We start from the raw sequence: 24,438 nt of genomic DNA on the forward strand, positions 1-24,438 counted from the left end.
TACTTATTTAGAAACTTACAGACCATCAATGTCCACAGCCCATTAAAACAACTTTTTTAAATGTTTTATTTATTTTTGAGAGAGAGAGAAATAGAGCATGAGTCAGGGAGGGGCAGAGAGAGAGGGAGACACAGAATCCAAAACAGGCTCCAGGCTCTGAGCTGTCGGTACAGAGCCCGATGTGGAGCTCAAACTCACGAACTGTGAGCTCATGACCTGAGCCCAAGTCAGACGCTTAACCGACTGAGCCACCCAGGCGCCCCTCCACAGCCTTTTAAAGCACACGATGCTAATTAGGAGATTCATAGGCACTAACTAGGAGTATATAATTCTGCCATTCCAGAAACAGGCAGGGCCTTAGAGATTCAGCACCCCGACTTCAGAGATGAGAAGACGGGACTCAGGCCAGGTCCTCTACGCGGTTATTACAGGACAGCGAGGAAGAGGGTTGCAACAAAGGCCCCGGCTCTTTTGACTCCTGTTGGGTGTTTTTTGGTTTGCTTAAACTTACCCTTCCTCCCATGACCTCGAGGTCTGGCAAAAGGGTCCACGATCCCCATCCAGCTCCCGTCTGCAGGCATGGACAAAGGCCGGGGCTTGCCTTTGGAGGAAGGGGAAGGAACGTGGTAAGTTGTCAGACTTTGGGGGACTTCAGAGACTCTTTCCTTTTATTTATAACTTAAGACTCCCCCATATCACACTCACGTACCCATAAGCAAGAACATTATTTTAAAATAAGTAAAGTATTTTAAAGCATCATATTTCCACAGCAAGCGATTAGGACAGAGGCGGGCTGCACTTAAGTGTTGTGTGTCTACAGAGCAAAGCAGCTCCAAGCTAAAACGCAGGCACTGAAAGTTAAAACGGTAACATGATCTCACTCCGCTGGGCTTTGATGCCAGGCAGAGAGTAATGATTCAACAAGGCTTCACTTGAGAGAGATGAATAAAGGTCTCATACTTAGAATTTCATTGAGGTTTATGTTTTCCTCAGATTACCCTTCAAGTCTGCCAAATTCATCCAACGGTTCCAAATAAGGAAGGGGGCGGGGAGGGAAGTGAAAACAAATGGCAGAACAAAACAAACACCCAGAAATGTACCATGAGACGGTGTTTTCTCTCTCATTTTTGTGGGCAGAATATTGGTTTCCACCGAATACCCGGGCAACTGATCAGAATCAGCGATGGTAAATCTCCGTCTTCGGCTCTCCTGGTCCAAGAAGGAATTTGGGGACTCTGAGCCCTTAGGTCCAGGCAAGGGCTGTTTACACTTACTGAATCCTCCATAAAGAAAACTCCCGTTCTCATCCCTGGAAGACAGTGGGCAATAATTAGGTTGCTTACAAAGGTCCTCTCATACAGATGAATTACAGGAGATACTTCCTCCAGTACATACACATAAGACAATTTAAATCTTCCTTTCCACTGGAAGGAAAAAAAAAAAAACATTACTTTTTCAATCTCAGTAACCCCCTCAGTAAACACCCCCTTAACAGATATCCTATTAAATAAGAGTAAATAGCATGATCCTACTAAATAAAGGAAAATGAAATTTTTTTTCATAGATGTTTAAGCAGCAGAAATACACCTTTGAAAAGACAGCTCTGGTTTCCCTGTACTTCTATCCTATAACTGAAATCTCCTATTTCTTACAGAAATCACTAGTTAGGGTATATAGAGCCATTTTTCTGATGCCTAAAGCAGTATCTCTGCCAAGATCCAGCAAAGAAGACACTTGATGTGTAATGGAATTGTTAGATTTGAAAATTATGTCAAAAAACACAAAGGCGCCTTTATAATTCCCAACGGAGGGTGTCTATTTTCTGAACTCAGCACAGAAACTAGCAAGTGTTGGATTAACCATTCCAACTTAATTCTTTTTAAATGTCAGCTTTCATAAAACTTGAAATTAATTTTAGTTGAATCCAAGTTACTAGTTAAATTTTTTGCATTTAGAAAATTCTATTAGGTGATCTTGCAAAAACTACTAGACAAAATACAACAGCAACTGAGTCCAAAACCGATCTCAAGATCAGCTTTGCCTCCTTGCTATTTCCAATGAACCTCCCACCTGTGTGTACCCCTTTCCCTCCTATGAGCCCATCTCCTTCTATACTTTCAAACCTGGAATTTAACTTCCCCATCCACAAAGCTTTCAAGACTCAGCCACTCACTCTCCATAACCATTTGCAGGGTTCATTCCTCAGAAAGTCTCCTTCATTGATGGTGTGTACGTGTGTGTGTGTACATGTGTGCTCGTGTGAGTGCGCGTGTGTGTCCCCCCAAGCAGATAAAAAGCCCCACTTCCCTTTCCCCTTTACTATGTACGTGACCTTTTTCCTACCACTGCTTCTGTGACCCTTTGCTGAGACCCAGATGGGAACATTCAGAGTTGGGGGTTTGGGGGGGACCTCCCAGATTCTGCTGAAACAACCTATGCCCTGGTCATGAGTGAAACTGTGTTCTCCGTGTGCAAAGGCAAGTACTTGTCACTTTAAATACACTTAACATCCTGCGACCACATGGCTCTGGTCTGTGAATGCAGGGAAGAGTTCCGTCTACTAACCAGAATGCCTCTGATCGCCTAAGAGAAGTTCTGTATACTGTACTAAGTTCCGGGCAACCCAAAACCAGGGAGAGGAAAATGATGTTAATTCTTCTTTGCGCCCACGGGAGAGACACAATAGAATCAAATACTAGCTTAAAACAAAAACAAACCAACAAAAAGCTCCAATATAAAGTAATATATCACTGTTAAATTCAGCCTGAAGTTTGTCTTATGAAATATTATAGCATAATTATATAGTTCTCAATTTACTCTTGAACAGTTGACTACGACATTGGCAGTTCTCTGTGGGCAAGAACCACATCTGTTTTGTGTAAGTTGGTGATTCTGGCCCTATACTCAGTAAGTATACGTTGAATAAATGAGCCAAAATCTCTGTAAATACGTCAACTGATATAAATAAACTTATATTTCACACCTAAATGATCCTCTATATAGCAGCTAATTTGACCATGTAACAATTAAGAGGGCACCGACTTTTAGAATTTATAATAGGCACACACAAGTACACATGCATGCACAAATACAGAGCATCATACCTACATTCACATTTTTTAAGTCCCATGAAGAACACGTCTCTCTCAGCAAAACAAAGCTGTAACCGTAATTTATGTCCCAAAAATATTTATTATCTTCCCCCCCAGAGATGATTTACCTAATACCTAATGAAACTTCAGCTTCAGGGATCCCCAAACAGCCCCTTCTCACATCCCAGGAGGAGCCAAAACAACGTATTCCTGGAGCACACGCTTTCACAAAGAGCCCGCTCCCACATAACCGCACAGCGTCAAGACCCGTGAACCCTGGATCCATGCCTACATTTCCACCTAAAGGATCACACATGTTCCCCAGTTTTATTAAGATATAGTTGACATGTAACATTGTATTAGTTGTAGGTGTACAACATAAGGACTTGATATGCATACATAGTGTGAAATGATCACCATAAATAGTTCCATTAACATCCATCACCTCACATAGTTACAAATTCTTTTTCTTGCTATGAGAACTTTACAAATGTCCTCTCTCAGCAACTTTCAAATACAAAATAGAATACTGTTAACTACAGTCACCGTGCTGTACATTACATCCCACAGCTTATTTATCTTATAACTAGAAGTTGGGACCTTTTGACCCCCTTCACTCAGCCCTCCCACGCCCACACCCAGGATCACACTTGTGAAAACTGCAATCTCAGGACTCCCTGCTGTCACACAGGAGTTCAGCAACTTCTCCCCTCCAGACCCTCACAGCCTGCACACCACCACTGAGAATCTCCAGGCACAGGAGACGCGCACACCGCCAACAGGAACAGTGACCTACCGGGGCGAGTAGGGAACGGCTGGTGGAGGAGGGATATAAAGATCCAAGATGGCGGGCTTCTCCTTCTTCAGTGAGGTATCCATTGTGCTTTCAGGGGACTGGGTTGTTGTGGGTGGAGGTGAGGTCTGAAACGGAAGCCAGTGCAAGGGGTGGAAGTGAACTTAAGAGATTATTCTTAGTTAACTCTCCTTCCCCAAAAGCAACACCGGGGACTGAGGTCATTCGTGTGTTCACAGCCATTAGCGACACTCCATTTGTATTCTCTGAGACAGTCAGAATTAACTGGAAGTTTTGAAAGACTGGAAGCACAGTAAAAAGTAGAGGCTTGGGAGCCAGGTCAGAATTCTAGCTCTGAGCAAATCACTTAAATACCATGCCTCAGTTTCCTCCTCAAAAACCAGCCATGCTGGCAGGAGGTCCTGCACAGGGCTGCCGAGCAGATTGTGTTAGTTCATACAAACCGCTAACGATGCTATCCCTGACGAGGAGCATGGGCTTGGGACTCGGTCTGGGTACTATTCTGGCTATGGCTCTTATTAGCTGTGTATCTCTGGGCAAACCACTCAACTTCTCTGTGCCTCATCTATAAAGATGGGAATCAATGGGGACAAGAACAGTACCAACATTGGGTGACTTAAGTGACACAATACACATAACAGGCTTAGCTCACTGCTTGCCACACAGGAAGTACACAACTCTATGCTATTTAGTATTATATATACATATACACATACATATAAGTTAATTTTAAAAACTTTAAATCCTGGCAGCTTAATTTTAATCATGTTATTGGTCTCGAAGGACCTATTTTTTAAAATCTTGGGTGAGACCTTCAATTTTGTCACTTCTGGAGGCCAACAACGATGACGCTGTTCACGTGCTGACACCAGGTGAAGTTCACAACCAGTAACGGATACCTGCACCAGCGGTGGTTTCCACCGTAGGTTTTTCAGGGGGGCAGGGGTAAAGTTGAAAGAGCCCGTGGGACGCTTCTTAAGCAGTAATACGACGCCAGTAGGATTCTCCCTCAACTTCCTCACCAGATTTTTCAGCTGCCATCCCACCTTCAAAGAAGGAAAATGAGGAAAACGGACTCACTCAGGAATAATGAAAAATCAAAGTTATGAATTTATTTCAAGGAAATCAGGAGCGAGCAAATAGACACCAAGATGTTCATCTTAGCACTACTTAAAATTACGGAAAATTGGATATAAATTGCAAATTAAAAAAAATTCAAGCAAAATGGCTTTGGATTTAGTTGAAAGTTCTAGAGGGGAATATTAAAAGTCTTCGTCTCGATGAACAAACTCACCACAGTTTGCTGATTAACCTGAATGACTTCATCACCAGCATGAATCTTCTGAGATCTGTCTGCAGGAGACTATTAAGAACAAACACAGAGACCTGTCTTAGTTTTTCAACCCTCTATTTCTTTCTGCTTCTATTTCTTCTTCCTTCTTTCTTCTGCAGACAAAGAGCAACGGGAACACGATTTTCTCAAGAACTATCACACGGCGCGCTTACGAGATGACCCTGAAACTACACGGTCTGTAGAGTCTGGCCCACAGGTGGACACCTGACTTCCCTACTTGATGCGTGGGCAGCTGGTACAGATCACCCGTCAACTGCAACGGCTGGGTTCATCTAGCCCCTCAGGAAGAGCGGGACACACTGTCGACACAACAAACTGATAAGAGCTGCTGGTTCACCTAAAAAATATCGTACGGGGGCGCCTGGGTGGCTCAGTCGGTTAAGCGTCTGACTCTTGATTTCAGCTCAGGTCCTGATCTCACAGTTCACGAAATCGAGCCCCGCGTAGGGCTCTGTGCTGACAGCATGGAGCCTGCTTGGGCTTCTCTCTCTCCCTCTCACTCTGCCTCTTTCTCTCTCTCTCAAAATAAATAAATAAACTTTAAAAAATATCTTACATATATCCCTATCAAAATTAATTTTACAAAAGCTGACCAACTGCTTACCACATAAAGATCATCACTGTAACTCTGTCATCCCATCTCCTTTTAAGCAATTATTAAAATTAAACCTTGTTTACTCAACCTTATTTTACACATTATCACAATGCTATTAAAATAGAAAGACGATGACAATAGAAAATGTATTTCTTCAGAGAAAATGACTTTAATTTTTTTCATTTTCACGTTGATTTCTTTTTTTTTTTTAAAGTTTATTTATTTTTGAGACAGAGAGAGACAGAGCATGAACGGGGGAGGGTCAGAGAGAGGGAGACACAGAATCTGAAACAGGCTCCAGGCTCTGAGCTCTCAGCACAGAGCCTGACGCGGGGCTCGAACTCATGGACCGCGAGATCATGACCTGAGCCGAAGTCAGCCGCTTAACCAACTGAGCCACCCAGGCGCCCCTCATGCTGATTTCTAAATGAGTGTGTTTTCAGTATTAGAAGTCCAGATTTTTATTCCCCCAAATAATATGTGTGTATATAAATACCTAGATGTAATTTATTTGTCAAATATTTTGCTCATAATATTCTTGTTCAATCAATGAAACTAGCACTCTTCATGTTTAAGATAACGCCTGTGAGCAAAAGCAAAGGATAAACCCTTCATTTCAAATTATAGTCATACCTTATCTAGGCCAGAGTATTTTATTTGGTAACTTATGTAACTGATTGAATCTTCAAACACATTTATAATTATTTTTTTAAAAATAGCACTTTTGGGGCGCCTGGGTGGCTCAGTCGGTTAAGCGTCTGACTTTAGCTCAGGTCATGATCTCACAGTTTGTGAGTTCGAGCCCCACATCAGGCTCTGGGCGGACAGCTCAGAGCCTGGAGCCTGCTTCGGATTCTGCATCTCCCTCTCACTGCCCCTCCCCTGCTCACGCTCTGTCTCTCTCTCTCTGTCAAAAATAAATAAACATTAAAAAAAAGTATATAGATAAATAGATAGCACTTTTGAATGAAGTCAGGAGGGCAGCAACTAAACCCAAGACATCCTTGCTGGATCTTCTCACTCACCTGTTCTGATGGGCTCAGCAAGAAATGAGCAAGCAGCATTAAACTATAGAAACAATCTCTTTGATTTATCTAGATCCAACATGTAACTGTGACAATTATTTTTCAACACATTTAACCTGCAACCATAACAACCAGCGGTGCCTCACCTGAGAGACCAGCACAGGGGGTACCTCTGGGAGATGGTCTATTTCAAGTCTCTTTCTCTTGAGACACTTAAGGAAAAAAGTGAGTGAGTGTAGGCTCCTTTTTGCTCCTGCGTGTCAGATGCTTAACCCTCAGTTACAGACCAACTTCGCTAAGTCTGATCAGAATCAGTCTAGCCATGGGGCATCTAGGTGGCTGAATTGGTTAAGCATCCAACTCTTGATTTCGGCTCAGGTCATGATCTCCTGGTTCATGGGAGCGAGCCCGCATCGGACTCTGTGCTGGCAGAGTGGAGCCTGCTTGGGACTCTTCTCCCTCTCTCTCTCTGCCCCTCCCCTGCTTGCGCTCTCTTTCAAAATAAATAAATAAATATTAAAAAAAAAAAAAAAAAGAAAAAAAAAAGAATCAGTCCAGCCCAGATAATCTTCCTGGCCAGGGATTCATTTAAGGTAATCTTCACTTTATAAAAGATGACCCAGAGGTCAGGAAGTTCCTGTTTATAGATATGCAATCTTAAAAAACAAGCCTAAATGACCTGAAGTGACTTTCCTTCCTCGGGATCCTCACGCATTCATTTCTCAAATGTCTTACCAGGTGACTAAGAGATGTGTTTGGCAGAACACTGGTAAAGAGAGAGCTTGATACCAAAATTCTTCCTGGGGCAGTGGCTCTTGCCTATCTTCACCACGAGCCAGACTACTGAAAAATGATGCTTGTTCTGGTTTTCTGCAGAAGGGTGATGACCCGGAGAAGAATGCATCCATTCTTCAGAGGCTAATCTAATTCCCACCTCATCTCAGAGGTGGGGAAGAGAAGTATGGATGGGATCCTGTTAAGACTCCTCTCAAGGTGTTGAACAATATCAAAAAAGAAGTCAAAGAGAATCACTAGATACTGTTAGGCTGACCTTGGAATGATCCTGATTTCTCAGGTAATGTCCACCCCCCCACCCCAAAATGCACCGTAGGCCTAAGATGGTCTGCTGTCATTGCTGCAGCCTGGAGTCCAAGATGGAGAAATAAAGGAATGCAGTGGGTGATTTCTGTCCACTACCACCCACCATACTAGGCTTTCACTAAAACATTCTGATTCTGAAGTCACAACAACCTTAAGTGCTTAGCTGGAAAGCCATCCGGGAGCTCTCACTTTCTACTGCCATTTATGTGTACAATATCCAGCATTTAGGGTGAGATACTCAGAAGCCCTGGAGAAGTGGGCTCTTACCTAACTTCCCACCCTCATCTGCAAGATTTAGCACATTCCAGGTACTCTGTGAACACAAGCTGAGTGACTGAAAACAATGAGTGACACTTTCGAATGGACTGCCAGATGGGATAAGTCAAGTTTTCCTTTTTTTCATCTTTAACAAGATGGAAACCACCTGTCTCCAGGATGACTTCTGTTTGATCCTGTATGGGATCGACTATATCCAGGTCAACCCTGAATCTCTCACCCAGTCTTATGAGGCTGGTAGGAATTCTAGGAAATGGATCCTTACATTTGACCTTTCACGTCATTCAAAAGCAGCTTGTTAAGTTGACAGTCTGTCATTCAACTCTCATCCTTAAAACCAAAGGAAGGGGGTTGGTTTGAAGAGGAGAAATGTGTGCCTTCTGGTAGTAATATGATAGCGAGCTATACGCTGATCCAAGATGAAAACTGCTTTAAGAAGACCGGTAAGGTCTGGAACCACACGGGTCTGGCTGTTAAATAATGCAGTCACTATCAAGTGATAGATGCAAAACTTCAACTCTTTAAAAACTCACATGACCGTCACCATCCCTCTGAATCCACCCAGCTCCTAAACAATGAAATGAATGGTCCATGAGTATGTTCTTGTTTATGGTTCAGCTGAAATTCGCTAAGTGTCTGACAAGGATGAGGGATGAACTGCGTCACGAGTGATGTGTTTTCTCCTTTGCACCGTCCCTGACCTAAAACCAGAGTTTCCTGTGCTGTTACTGCCGATCGGGTGATGTGCTATAAAAATTCCTACTGCTTGTCAGTGCGTTTTCACCGCCGCTCAACAGAGAATGCTTCAAGATACTACCGTCTTCTCACTCACCGTCTGCCAGAACCACACAACTTATTTCAATTTCACTGGCTGCCTTAAGCAACGCCATTTCTTTCCTGCTACAAAAATCAAGCTTGCATCACAAACCCTCATCAAAGACCATGCCATTTTATTTTATCTAAAGATCTAGCAGCTGAAGTTCAAAATGCAACATGTATTTGCACCGGATTAGAAAAGCAGTTACCAAATTTCTTCTATTTTTAGGAATTATTTCCTCTTGTCTTAGTTGATTAAATAGCAGATTAATTTCACAGACACATACTTCTTTCATACAGATCCAAGAAGCTATTCAAACATTTTTAGCTTCGTGTCAACGTCACCAAAAACTAGCCATATTGTAAGTTGCAAAAAAAGAAAGCATTCAATTAGCTCTACTTTTTACAAATTCAAAATGTTTGAGGGGCTCAAGAAAAACCTTTCATGTAGTAGCATTTCCAAAAGGAAGTTAACAGTGTACAAAGACTCTCACAGTAGAAACAGTCCTGCATTTTCTATTCAAAAGATTAGGGTGCGGGGCAGGGGAACTAAATTTCAATATCATATCAAATACTACAAAACACAACTCTATAAAAAGAATCTACATTGTGCAAACAGTCTCGAAATAGTTGCTTTGGTGACGCATATAAATTCCATTAAGCAACAACAAAAAAACTGTATTTTACACATATAGCTACCAATTCCAGTTCCTGTAAGAGTGATTTTCAACAACAAAGATATCACTGTTTTTATATTTATGGGTTAACATTTCCAGGGTGCAACAGGAATAATTAACAAGGGTGGGGGGCAAAAACCGGGCAAGGTATGTGAACAACAGCAATAAAAGACAATTTAAATAATAAATTTACAACAGCTGGTGATAAGCAGTGTGCCTAGCAACAGAAATAAACAAAACAGCACCCCTACTCTCACTATAGATAATAAAACAGGAGGCACACGTTGAAATGAAAAGTATAGGGACTATGTGTCAAATTTGTTTAAACACACAATGGCTTTTACATTTAACGGATATGCACTTACATTCTCGGTGGTTCCAGTAATCACGTGCAATCCATCATAGGTTGATTTGATGTACATGCCCTAGAGGGAGTCGCAAATATATTCACTCATTACTCCAGCATTTAGAAACATGGCCGCCAGGGAGACTTCATCTTATAAAACATTAAAGGCAATCCCTTCAGAACAACACTCATTTTTAAGACTCTGAAACTTTGTGAAACGAGATCCACAAGCAGTGAAGGGGAGCTAACAAATGGAAACACTAGTGGGAGAAATCAGAAGCCAGATCTCTTTGGTATGAGAACTTGTGTACTGGGCCCACAGAATTTTGCCATAACTCTGGGGACTCAGAAGGCATCTTCTCAGACGTGCAGGATGAATGAGGCATTTCAAACAGGGACTGTTCTCTCCTGACCACTTCTTTGTCTGGTGACACAATGTATTCGGATAAATTTGCTATCGGCACTCATTGTGGGGTGACTCACTGAAGCCACCAACAACCCAGACCAGGATATATGAACAAAGACTATTAAGAAACACCACTTAGGGAGTAAACCAGAAACAGGCACGCCTCCATTTTAAGGGAAGCATAAAGACAGATACACTCTTCCTGACAGGCCTGACAGGCAAACTCAGGGGTGAATGCCATATCATGGAGGAAAGATTTCCGCCGTTGGATAGATCACGTACAAAACATTTTTAGGAAACTTTTATAAGATGAGGGGAAAGAGCAAAATCTCGCAGTCTGGGCCAAGAGTAGTTGCTCACCCTGGTATCAGATTTGCAATAACGTAGATCTTCCTCAGAAATCATCTTGACCCTGGACTTGCCCGGCTCAGCAACTACACCACACTATAATGGGACTCTCATCAAATGCTGACACTCAACATGCATATTTCTACTTGCTAAGAAAGTGAGCTTGTCGATATCTGGTTGATTGTTGTCTTCCTGAGGAGAGAGACTGCCTTGGTATCTCCCCACAGCTACCTACAGACTACTTCATGCTTCCTCCTCCTCCTCTTCCTCATCCTCATCAGTATCTGCACAGCCACCAACTACCGACAGGAACTGTGCCCCAGCAGCTGGCACCTGACACCCATCATCTCATTGAACACCGTCCACAACTCTGTGAGGCAGTAATTATTACTATTCACTTATGACAGATGAGGAAACTGACCTGTAAAGCGGTTAGGACACTTGAGGACTTGGATTTAAACCCAGCTCTCTCAGACTCAAAGCCTCTACAAGCTCATCAAGGAGGCTCATGGTTTTTCCACTTAAATTTCAGCAAACTGGGGCACCTGGGTGGCTCAGTTGGCTGGCCATCCGACTTCACCTCAGGTCATGATCTCGTGGTTTTTGAGTTTGAGCCCCACATCGGGCTCTCTGCTGTCAGCACAGAATCAGCTTCGGATCCTCAGTCCTCCCCCCAACTCCTCCCCGGCTCACGCTCACGTGAGCACTCTCTCTCTCTCAAAAATACACAAACATTAAAAAATAAATAAAAATAAATTTTTCAGGCAATTCATCACACCAGATGCATGCTAGGCACTGCAAGATCTGTGATCTAGGAAGCCAGGTATCTACCTGTTTGTATGCTGGGGGCCTGTTATTATAATAGGGCTCATACATCATTTATGAAACAGTTCTGAACTTTTTTTAAGAAATCATTTCTTTCAACCACCTCTTCTCACGTTCATCTAAGTGCTAATAGACACTTTCAGAGCAGATGTTGTTTTGTACCCCGAGACCATCTTTCCTTTGTGTAAATGTTTTATACCTCCTCGCACTAAGTCCTAAAAATAAAACTGTTAAAACAATCCCTTCAAGATACGAGAATACAGTTTAAAAACTGTATTTATTTGTATACTTTGAAGACATAAAACCTATCAACAGTTCGAGATGGCAAATTCCTAACTACATAATGGAAGACAATCTAGTTGAATTCTATTCAGAATTACAGTGAGAGCGATAAAGAATCATTAAAAAAAACCCCAAAGTTTAATAAATGGCGATGTGTTCTTATTTGGGAAGAAAACAAGTGTTTCTAGAATCTCACCAGGCCTTCCCCAGGCTTAACGTTTGGCAGGTGAACTTCCTCCAGACACGCACACTGGCTCATAACAGGATCTGTAGCAGATCGTATTGTTTTGTCACAGATGCCATTTAAAACCTTGACCTAGAGTTGGAGAGGCACACAGGAAAGGTTCAATCATTAACCAAGTTTATCTCAGGTGCAGTTTAAAGAAATGCACTTCACCTACAATCTTCAGCTCTGGTCGGTGATCATTTTAATAATGTTACTTGACGAAGGCATGGCATTGGGACTTCGTATCTGCGATCCGTGGCAACGGTGCCACTTCAGCTTTGTTTAAAGAGCGCAGCTCTTATATGAATTAGGAGCACAGACTGTACAGAAACCCCCGTTTGGCAGTTAAGGACAATCATCTATTCCTAGCCTCTGCGTGGTTTTTTCCTGATCGCTCACATTCTATACATATCAAATATTCACAAGGTTACTTTTTTTTTGCCTATACCTGCTTTTTTATGAGTAGGTTTTATTTTAAAAGCAGTTTTAGGTTTCCAGAAAAACTGAGCATAAAGTGCAGAGTTTCTATGTGCTTCCTTCCCACCCCACCCCAATTTCCAATACAGTTATAACAGGGTTAATAATAAGATATAAAAACATTGGCCTTAGTGTGGTACATTTGTTACAACCGATGAACCAAAAATTGGTACCTTATTACTAACAAAAGTCCGTAGTTGACATTAGGGTTCATTCTTTGTGGTATATAGTTCTGTGGTTTTCAACAAATGCACACCGTCTATCCACCTCTACGGTATCACACAGAACACTTTCACTACCTAAAACCCCCGTCCTATCTATTCATCTCTCCCGCCCTCCCCCACTATGAACCCTTGGCAATCACTGGTCTTTTTACTGACTTTGTGGTTTTTGCCTCTTCCAGAATGTCAAATAATTAGAATCATACAATATGTAGCCTTTTCAGACGGGCTTCTTTCACTTGGTGATATGAATTTAAGGTTCTTCCATATCTTTTCATGGCTTTTCGATCATTTCTTTTTATTGCTCAGTAACAGTCTATCGTCTGGATGTTTATCTGGTCACTCACTGGAGGACATCTTGACTGCTTCCAAGTTGCAGCCTTAAGGAATGAAGCTGTTGTAACATTCTGTACAGGTTTTTGCGGACGTAAGTTTTTAATTCATTGGGTACAACTGCTAGATCGTGGGGTGAGCATCTGCTTGGTTTTGTAAGAAATGGCCACAGTGCCTTCCAAGGTGACCGTACCACGTTGTGTTCCCACCAGCAATGACCAAGAGTGCCAACTGCTCCACATCCTTGCCAGCATTTGGTGTTGTCATGTTTTGGATTTCAGTTATTCTAACAGGTGTGTATAGTATCTCACTGGTGTTTTAATTGGCAATTCCCCTGATGAAACACGATGCTGAACATCTTTCCTATACTGATTTGTCAGCTGTGCACCTTTTTGGTGAGATGTCTGTTCACATCTTTTGCCCACTTTTTAACTGGGTTGTTTCCTCGCTGTTGAGTTTCACAGTTCTTTGTATATTTTGGATACAAATCCTTTATCCTTTTAAAACTACTTGCTCCCAGTCTGTGGCTTGTCTTTCCATTCTCTTAGCACTGCATTTCATGGAGCAGAGTTTTCCATTTCAATGAGATCTGTCCTATCGGTTTTTCTTTCACGGATTGTGCCTTTGGTATTGGATCTAAAAACTCACCAGCAAACGCAAGGTCAACCTAGATTTTTCTCCTGTTATCATCCAGGAGATGCATAGATTTGTATTTTACATTTAGGGGTAACCATCTTTTTAGTGGTGGTTCACATTCTCTGACCCCAAACACTGACGACGTGAACGTTTTGAGACATGAAGATCCCCATGAAGTGGTGGTTACGTGTTGTTGTTTCCCCCAGATTCATCTAACCTTTCAAAATCAAACCACCAAGGAAATCAGGAAATTCCAAAGAGTGATTTTTTTTCCCCCAAGGGGGAGAATCCAAGAAGTGACACTTCTTACCTTCCCTCAATTTGTTTAGCCTATTTATGGAAAATATATTTATAGCAGTTTCACTGCTAAATTCCTCAACATCAGTAGGAGGAAGGCCTTATCAAAAGGGCCCAGGCTGGCTTATGTCAAAGGGAGGAAATGATGATGAATGGTTACAAAATGCTCTTTAAACAATCACGGCACATCCCCCTGCCATCAGAAGGGTTTTGCCAAGGATTTTTTTTTTTTTTTTTTAATCATAATGTTCCTAAAGTGAAATTTACAGATCAGGGTAACCCTGATTAACAGGCTGGCTAGTAATTTAAGTATAATTGTACCTCATGAAATGTTCAGAGGAAACAGAGACCCCCATATACCCAAGTTAAGCACAGGAATTTTCACAGTAGTAATTTTCTTGTCGCTAGATTACTTTTACTCTTCTCTTTCTACCTAAATTAATAGACTCAACTCCCAAAGAGCCAATATTTCAAAGTATATCCTAAAGTCATTAGCCACAGAATATTTACTTGAATTAATGTGAGTCCCATTCGTTTGGGAAAAGGAATTTTAGTCACTTCTAAAAGGTATACTTACTACGGCTAAAACTTTATCCTCCATTTCTGCTACAAGGCAATCCTAAAGAAGGAAAGAAGAAAAAAGAAAATTGTAAGAGAGCTAGAAACTTGGCATGCCCCTCCCTCTGCAGCCCAAACAGCCCTGTATGGGATGCGAGGGGCACGGAGCAGGCACCCAACACCTTCTCAGGCTCTGCTCTCTCCTCACCAAAGAAGCTTATCATCCAAGGAACCCATCCGACCGATTATTTCATCAGAAAACCTATGAAAATCATTGAACTGAAATCCACCCACCATCTATACCGTGCAGAGAGCAAGAAACCAGAAGTCGAGTCCAAGAAGGAAACCTGACAATGGCTCCCGAATGTGACCCCGTGCTCAGCCAGCACTTGGCCAACAAGTCAGGAATCTTTTAGCTCTGGGCCTGCTTCTATAAGAATAGCTTTCAAATAAAGGCTTGAGTAAATGTAGCCACAGAAGTTTATTTTAAGCAACACTGAGATTAAATCAGATATTTTAGTCCTTAATAAATGAAAAAGGTTCAACAAAACATTCATTAACACACTGCCAAAAAAGTGGTCTTGAGGTATGCTATTGATGATGTTAAATAAAGGGCTGGAGTGCAAAGCATTATTTATTCAGCGTAAGAACAAAAGACTCGGAACTGTATGAACCCAGCTGGCTGATTATAGGAGTCACCATTGTCCTGTCTAAAAGTGGTCACAGTGAAACCACCAATGTGAAACTCTCACTGTTAACCTCCACAGTTAACTGGCCTACAGCAAAGGTTTCCCTCTACAAGGCAGAGGACATGCAGAGAAAAAGGGGGACTGGGGAGCCTGGGTGACTCAGTCAGTTAAGCGTCTGACTTTAGCTCAGGTCGTGATCTTGCAGCCCGTGGGTTCGAGCCCAGCATCGGGTTCTGTGCTGACAGCTCAGAGCCTAGAGCCTGCTTCAGATTCTGTGTCTCCCTCTCTCTCTTCCCCTCCCCCACTCACACTCTGTCTCTTTGTCTCAAACAAACATTAAAAACAAAAAAGAAAAAAAAAGAAAAAAAAAAGGGGACCAACTAGATTCTTCAGAGTTTATTTTGCACCTTTAAGTATATAATCCCAAACTGGAACATCCTAATTATTTCATGTACACGAAAGATATTAATCAACTCTGTTGGAATTGTAAAAGATTTTCACTTCAATCAAAAGTCACTTAAGGTCACTTTTCTGCTACCACTGAGGAGTGGGGAGGGGGGCGGGAGTTAGAAATGTATGATACTCTACCCTATGATTTTGTAATCAGATTTTTGGTATCTTCTTAAATTAAAAATGTGTTAAACATTAATAGTGACTCTACTGCTCCCAAAGTTTACACTTATCCTCAGGAAAAGAGCATCCAAGTAAGAAAACACTTAAAAAAAGAAACTTAGAGATAGATTTTTATATGCGTGAAGCTGATATGAACTCAAACACTACAGGAGCAACAACTTCTGTAAAACAGAATCATTCCAGCTCGACCATGTGCCTTGCATCTTCCATCTTGTGCACAGACCTAAACCACCAAGTACCATGGATGGGATGTGGATGGCTCATCCCGTGTTAACAGCATCGGAAACACAGAATTTACTAAGTATCAATTTTTAGCGAACAGAACACTTACGCAGTCTTGCGCTAGGAATAAAAGTAATAATGTGTATTTATGGTTTTTCATTACAGATCCCAAAATGATAATCACCCACTGGCAGAGAGCTCCTCTCAACACTCCACAGCCCACGATTCAAGGTGGATGTGTGACCTCGTGGTTCCTGACACTCGACTCCTTGACAGGTCCAAGAAGCCACTAGAAAATGGGCTCCCTGTGGCATTGGAACCAATGGGTGAGAGGTGCTCTCCTGCCTCCCCAAAACTGTTCAAGCCAACGTGTGAAAGGGCTCCCTTTTTACCTTCCGCAACCGTGAACACGGGTTCCCACAGCTGTTTCTACTGGGACGAAGCAGCCGCAGGCATGATTTCATGCTTTTTGGCACAAAGGCAACGGAATGGAAAAAAGGCATCCTGAAACCAAATCAACCCTCTGGAGCCAGACGGCGGGGCTGAGCTCCATCATGTTCCTCGGTCACCTGGCTCGCAGCCTCAGACCAGCCTATCTGGCAGGGACCCAGCCAGGGCAGCTATCGGGTGCTCCCTCCCTCCACTGCTCGTCCTCCTTCTACCTCGTCCCCAGCAGGGTAGCCCCGAGCAACCTGCCCAGCTGCTCCCGGCCTGCACTCCTGTCTCTGCGAGGCGGGCACGATGCACCCTCGCTCAGCGGAGAAGCAAACGCGACAACACACGTCGAGCACGAGGCACACACGTGAGACACAACCAGCGCTCCGCAAATGCTCTCGTGGCTTTTTCCTCCTCTGCTTCTGTGGCCACGCAGCTTTCTGTCCAGTTAACTGGACTCCTGGGCTTTCTAGTGTACCTACCGCCCCCTTCCCCCCGAGTTTTCCCCCAGCGGGACTCGGCACCTGCCACCGTCATCCCATCTCTCACGGCCGCCGCTGCAGTTTTCATGGCCTCGCAGCGCAGAGGACAGACTGAAGATGCAGATCCCCACCCCTCCCCCCGGAGTTCCTCGGTCTGACATCACAGCCCAGAAACTGGAAACTGACGGAATATCCACCCGTGGACTTGGACGGCACGAGGCGTGCTCACGAGAAGGGCGCAGTCTCCTTCCAGGGGAAAAGGCAGCAACGATTTACGCCTCAACTCAGGAGACCGACACGTTATCCTTCAAGGGAAGGATGCAGACGAAGTGACAAGAAACAGGAGGGGAGATGGCAACCCGTGGAGGAGAGAAAGGAGCGAAAGGACACCCAAAGGTCTCTCCTTGCAGACAGAGACGAAAGGAATAAAGACCCAAGGAGAACACGTTCCTTGTCACCGGAAGAAGGAAGGACACAACTTTCATTCCTGAAACTTCCCAGATAAAAGGAATACACGGAAAAGACAGGTTGCTTCCGGAAAGGTCAACAGACCTCCTGCCGAGAAGTTCTGAAGACGGCACTCCCCCACCCCCACTCCGCGCCCCCCCCCCGCGGCTGGGAGGGAGTGTGAGGGCTCCCCCTTTCAGGATGCAGGCGGCACCCTGCAAAAGGCACGGGGGCTCGCTCATCAAGTGCGTTGCTTCTCATTTGTGTGCACACAAATACACCCGGTGCCAAAGCACCTGTGTTCTCCAAACGCTAGAGAAAACATATGTTCAAGGAGCTAGCCATCTTTTTCAACCCACGTTCCTAAAACGATATTCCGTGTATCGTGACGCCTTGCCAGTCTTCACCCTTAAGAACTGTTCAAATTTAAATAAGCCACAGAACAAACAAACCAAAAAGGAGCAGCATATTGTGAACTCCCTTTCCTGGAACCATCAAGTCGGTGTCCAGAAAACCAGTACAAGGCATCATTTTTAGATTTCCTACTACATGCTGTCACTTCTTGTGGGCACTGCGCTTTGCATTCAGTCTTCATAGCAAACTTTCGAGGTAGGTGTGGTTATTTTTAGATAAAATATTTCACATTATTTGTATTTAATTTTACACAAATACATAAATGTGGTCACATAATGGTCTTTGTAAATTTTTTAAAAAGTGTTTCTTTTCATCCTTGGGATTGGGGGCGGGGGGGCTGGCTCCTAGGCTCTGTCCCCACTTCTCTCCCTGCTAAAGTAACCCGACTTTTCCTCCGGACTGCCTACTGAACTTACTCCCTTGTACACAGGTTCTCGGATAGCGTGTGTGTTACGAACACGTGTCTTCCTACGTTTTCATATTGGGGGGGGGGTCACCATTTGTCTTTATATTCCACTTTTTTTCCTTCTTTGCTCGTTCAACAGTAACTTGTAGAAATCTTACCAAATCATCTGGTGAAGTAAATATTAGTATTCCCATTTTACAGACAAAAAAAAAAAAAAAAATGAGGCTCTTAAGTTTTAAGCGACTTGTCTGAGGTCCCAGGGCTAAGCAGTGGTAGAGGCAGGATTTGAACCTGTGGTGGTCTGTCTCTGAAGCATATACTCAATGAGCACCAAAGGGAAAACAAAAACAATACCTCACGTGTCCCTTAAGTTTGGGTTAAATTTCTCCTGATACATGAAAGATCTGCATCGGCTTCTTTGTCAAAAGCATTATCTCATTTGTTTAAAAACGCATTTGGGGCGCCTGGGTGGCGCAGTCGGTTGAGCGTCCGACTTCAGCCAGGTCACGATCTCGCGGTCCGGGAGTTCGAGCCCCGCGTCGGGCTCTGGGCTGATGGCTCGGAGCCTGGAGCCTGTTTCCGATTCTGTGTCTCCCTCTCTCTCTGCCCCTCCCCCGTTCATGCTCTGTCTCTCTCTGTCCCAAAAATAAATAAACGTTGAAAAAAAAAAAACAAAAAAACCGCATTTAAAAAAGTTTTAAAAACCACTTATCATGTGCCAGGTGAGCTGAGGCCCACAGAAGCAGGGGCAAGTGTGGTGAGACTGCTCGGTGGACAGGACACCCTGCTCCTGACGTGAACAGATCAGGATCTGTAACTCCCACCAAGAGATGTTTTTTCTATCATCAGTTCCCAACAGTCAACAATGACTACCAAGGGGCTGGGGCGGCTCAGCCGGTTAAGCGTCTGACACTTAGTTTCGGCTCAGGTCATGATCTCAGGGTTCACGAGTTCGAGCTCGATGCAGGGCTCTGTGCTGACAGTGTGGAGCCTGCATGGGATTCTCTCTCTCCCTCTCTCTCTATGCCTCCCCTGCTCATACTCTCTCTCTCTCTCAAAATAAATAAGTAAACTTAAAAAAAAAAAAAAAAATGACTACCAGGAAAACACCCCAAGATGAGGTAATAGGCCCATTCCATCAGGACAAGCACAGAGTCATGCTGGTCAGATTCCTCAAATGTCACCGTTGCAACGGAGGGTCCCTCCAGCCACATATCCATAACTGTATCCACCTCATCCTTCCGGGGCCCTTCCCTCAGCATTTCTTAACTTCACGTGACTTAGTTGCTCTGGAGTTTCTACGAAAAAAATTAAGTGCTCTAACAGTTTAGAGAAAGTACGGGCCTATTAGCTCAACTATTTTAAAACAAAAAACGGTAATCTTTGATGTAAAAGCCACTGCCCATTGTTCAGAAACCATCGGCAACAATGCATCTAATGGAAAGCCCTTCATCTCTCCCCAGGTCGGATGGGGAAAAAATGGCAAGAAACAGAAAGAGCGAAAAAGGCACTTCATGCCTGCATGTGAGCCCTCTGAAGAAGAGGACAAGGGTAAAGGGAGGAAACAGTGTTAAAAAAGCAACGACATACTGACCTTCTGGACTGTAGTGGTCAGGTCCAGGCAGAGCTGAATGATCTTGTTCTTCGTTACTGAGAAATCGGTGATCCCTGTAAATGGAGCCCTGGAAAGCAACAAGCATTCTTTTAAAAAGGGGGGTGGGGACACTGGGATCCCACGTTGCAGGCTGACAAGCAGAGCTGGTTTAAAGGACTCGTTATGCAATGGTTTCCTCTCCCGTTAACACACAAAACAGGAATCTGAACAGAAGAGCCGCAGGAGTGCTAGATAAAAACACATTAGAAAATGAGCCAAGAGAATTCACGTCCCTTCAGAAGTCAACTAACGGCCTTCAGACCAACGAAATAATCATGAGCGTTTAACGGCACCGAAAACACCGTTGGCACGGGGGTTCCACTCTTCCCCAAGTGGACCTTAATTTGGTCCTGCCACTCATCTGTTCAGTAGCTTCCAAAGGGACCCTAAAATCCCACCACTGATCCAGAAGTCCTGGAGAGGCCCAGTGGAAGGGACATGAAGAGGCTCATTTTCCTAAGACAGGTGTGTGTGCAGCTTGGGCCCTCCTCTGATGGGACAGTGGAGCACACGCGTAACCTACCGGTCCAGCCAAGCTAACAAGGCCTTAGCAGCACCGATTAGCTCCACCACAGAGGTCAGGAGTTCGTTGGGGGGCTTGTGGGAAGTGTCCCCATCGTAAGCCGGACTTTTCCGCCGGCTACTTATGTAATTCTGTAAGTTGTGAGAAGATGCTCGCAGTTTCAGAACCAAGTTCTTCATATTATCGGTTTCAAGGCCGTAATTCTGTGGAAAATAAAATCAAAGGGAAGAATTCAAAACAATCAGCAATGTCCAATCTCTATTAGTAACTCAAAAGCCCAGCGAGCAAAACTTGAAGAACTCCTACAACAGCCACAAAATCCTCCTCATTTACCCACAGTGCGGACCTCACCCACTCGCAGTCACACCGGCCTCCTCTCTGTTCCTCCTTCAGCTTCCTCCCACCTCAGGGACTTGACTCTCACCAGCTTCCCTTGTCAAAACGCTCCTCCCACCAATCTTTGCAAGAATAGCTCTTTCTTATATTTACATACTAGCCCAAATGTTCCCTCCTCTTGGAGGCTTCCTTGACCACGTAGAGCAGTTTCTCAGCCTGAGCCCTACTGACATTTAAAGCCCAGTAGTCTCTGTTCTGGTTGGGGTGAGAGGGCGAGGGAGGATTCTGGTACATGGCAAGAGGCTCGGTGGCACCGCTGGCCTCTCTCGACTCATTAGCCGTCAGTAGCACACTCTCCCTGGCTGTGACGACCGAACACGTCTCCAGACATTGCCAAACGCCCCCTCAGGTCACTCTCTAGCACATCACCTATCTGCCACCTCCCGGAACCACCATGGTTGGCAGGAACCATCTTCCTCCATGGGGCACAAACTGTGAGACAGGGCGAGTTCTATGTATGGTTCACCCGTATCTGCAGCACAGAAGACAATTTCCATCAGGTGAGATTCACTTGCCCAGAAACAGAGCAGCGCTGACTAAATGTCAGTTCACCAGAAATGTAATTTCTGTCCCTTGAGTTCCTAACCTGTGTTCTTTCTGGATGATGTTCATCTTACTCAGGTGCTTTGAAAAAAATGAATTTCACGTGACAGGTAAGAACAAATCCCAGAGGATGACACATAAATCTGAGATGACTCTGGGGAGGGGACGGATGAACTTCTGTATTGAACTGCACGTCCATGTCCCAAGTTGGTGTTTCATTATTTTCACAGAAAAATAAAGATATTTCTGGGGCGTACTACACAGTTTCAATAGCATCCCAAAACAAGACCGTGGTACCATTTAAAAGCCGGGAATGATATGACCAACGTTATTGAACGCTTACTCCACACCAGGGATTGAACTAAGGGCTCAACAAGTATTATCTCCGGTAAATAACACGTGAAGGTGGAAATGATCGTATCTCTATTTTACAGGTGAGGGAATAGAAGCACGGAGTCATCGAATTTACTAATCTGTGGAGAGGTGGGATTCCAATCAAAGTAGTCAGCAGCGAGGGCACAAGGTTTGGATCACCATGGGGCACTGTTTCCATTTCATCCTCCCTGCCCAAGGCAGGGCAGAAGGAGAAGACAGAAAATAGGCTGGGTAAAGACGAGCAAAAGAAAAGCAGCCAGCGGCCCCGGATTCTACACAAACTAACAAGATGCTTACCTCCCCCCAAATTCCATCCCGACCTGCTCCACCCCTGATGTTCAAAGAAATATTTGCATGGTAATAAAAGTCCCAAGTAATTTCTGGTGACAATGACTCTAAGACACCGTAGTGGGGTTTTCACTGCAGTTAATTGTTCATGAAGCTTAAATTTATGTTGCTTCCTCTAGTACGATAAAAAGTGCTTTTTAAAAAAATTTAGATAGGAATTTTGAAAAGAGTGGAATACAACAAAAAAGTAGGCTGAGAAAATAAAAATCCTTCCCAGATCCACGAACTGGAAGCTGTCTTTTGTAAACCTTAAAATTTTCATAATAAATTCACAAATTCATAATTTTATGAAATAAAATTTCAAAATAAAAGTGTTTTGTACTAAACGGCAATGTTCTATTTAACTCTTAGAGTCTTCATTTTTTTCTGTCATTTTCTACAGGCTAAAATATGACATTATCCTTCAACACAGAAGACAAAACTACAAAGACGTATTTTCATCATGCTTTTTCAATTCAGAGAATCAAAGACTCACAAGTGAATGGATAAAGAGCCACATGACAAGCTTGTTTTGAAGCACTTGTGACTGATTAAAGGGAACTGTCCCCTCATTCAGTCAATTACTCAGCCTGCCAACTTCTATCAAGAGTTCTGAACTAAAGCAAGAGAGTCAGCTTTCTATAATCGACGTCACCAAAAATGAGTGGAACTCTTATGACCGTACACAACAGTTACTTCTTGAATTCAAAGCGGACTAAACGCATTTTAGTGTTGCAAGAAGTTTTAAACCTCAATCTCCTACAAACCTACCCCTTTTAATATTAAAACAAAGGGGAAGTGTCGCTTCTTGTTAACTGGTTCTTTTCATTTCCACTCAAGGTGCTCTGATTCTGTTTTTCCACCCAAAACAAATCATAGGACTAGAAGGATAGATAGATAGATGCAGCTATAATGGAGTACAATTTTAACAAGATAGAGGGAAGAAGCAAAGAAGGAAGGAAAATACCTTCCCTTTCCACTCCATTCCACAATAAGAAGAGAACAAGAAACTGATTACATTAACTCAAGAGAGCCTCTAATGTAGAAAAATAATCAGGGAAGTATTATTGACTTAAGTGACCCACAACAAAAGACAGAAAATGAATAATTTCTCAGCCCAGATTTGATTATCTCCACTAATCTTTTCCCTAAAACTTATCTCCTTCAGAAACTGCATTAAAAGTATCAACAAGACACACACCGAGTAAGAAAATGAAAGGGTCTCTGAAATTCTATATACCTACAGAAACCCTTCCACTGAGATCTCACTTCATTAGAGGTTAGCCATCAGGGATTACTTCCTGGTCTGGTTAGAGAAATCACACAGCAGACAGGAGAACAAGAAACAGGCAGATTCTTACTCTTCCGGTGCCTGAATTATACACACTCTAGCTAAAGATGAATCTTCTATTTCTCTTCTACCTCCTTTTCCCATTCCTCCTGGCCCTGTTCATGATCTAACATATGTGTTTAAGGAGGGCCAGAGAACACAGTCTAAACCATCTCACTGACTTGGGTCAATTATTAGGTCACAACTTAAGACATATATTCTGCAGTTTCCCCAAAGGCATTTTAATACAACCTCATGAGCAGGATCAAGTTAAATACAAACTGACAGCAAAGATCACTCTTCCTGCATGATTTCTCCCCAAAAAGAAGGATAACATTTTTTAATGACTTGCCATAGATGGGTAAATTATGGACAATGAATAATCTCAGGGGTATACAAGTGCGCAGAAGCACCCTGGACAAGTAAACACATTACAAGTATTTCATTTAATCACACACTTGGGTGGCATCAGTTAACGTGTGTGCTGATCCCAACTTTGTTCACTTTCTTAACCTACACCAACCTTAAAAATCTATCTGCGCCTGCCTTGGTCTTGACAGGTTGATTTGCCACAGAAAATAGGTTACAATTATAGTTTATAGTTTATTACTCTCAGTCACACCCTCCGGACCAGTGCTAGTCAAACAGAACTTGCTGCGGTGATGAAAATGTTCTCCATCTGCACTGTCTAAATATGGCAGCCGCTAGCCACCACTAGCTATGAGCTCTTGAAATGTAGCTTAGGGAGACCGAGGAGGTAATTTTTTTTTCATTTTAATTTATTTTCATGTAAATAGTTGCATGTAGCCAATAGCTATCCTACTAGAAAGAGCAGCTCTAGAGTCTGCCCCTGACAG

At 43.3% G+C, this 24,438-nt stretch overlaps 1 protein-coding gene across 2 annotated transcripts in view; it reads right to left on the reverse strand.

The window, feature by feature from the left end:
- CNKSR3 (CNKSR family member 3) overlaps positions 1-24,438 on the reverse strand; it is an 83,445-nt gene that overhangs the window by 3,607 nt on the left and 55,400 nt on the right. Inside the window, exons 3-12 of one of the 2 annotated variants that reach the window (XM_047858603.1) lie at positions 20,611-20,813; positions 20,028-20,115; positions 14,725-14,766; positions 12,154-12,273; positions 10,116-10,175; positions 5,201-5,269; positions 4,719-4,952; positions 3,889-4,013; positions 1,101-1,309; positions 512-601 (exon numbers count right to left, since the gene is read on the reverse strand). In XM_047858603.1, coding sequence (XP_047714559.1) covers positions 512-601; positions 1,101-1,309; positions 3,889-4,013; positions 4,719-4,952; positions 5,201-5,269; positions 10,116-10,175; positions 12,154-12,273; positions 14,725-14,766; positions 20,028-20,115; positions 20,611-20,813 — 1,240 coding nt within the window. The remainder of the gene's footprint in view (positions 1-511; positions 602-1,100; positions 1,310-3,888; positions 4,014-4,718; positions 4,953-5,200; positions 5,270-10,115; positions 10,176-12,153; positions 12,274-14,724; positions 14,767-20,027; positions 20,116-20,610; positions 20,814-24,438) is intronic. The other variant, XM_047858604.1, reaches the window with a different exon arrangement.

Source organism: Prionailurus viverrinus, chromosome B2 (genome assembly GCF_022837055.1).
Source record: "Prionailurus viverrinus isolate Anna chromosome B2, UM_Priviv_1.0, whole genome shotgun sequence".
NCBI classification, from domain to species: Eukaryota; Metazoa; Chordata; class Mammalia; order Carnivora; family Felidae; genus Prionailurus; species Prionailurus viverrinus.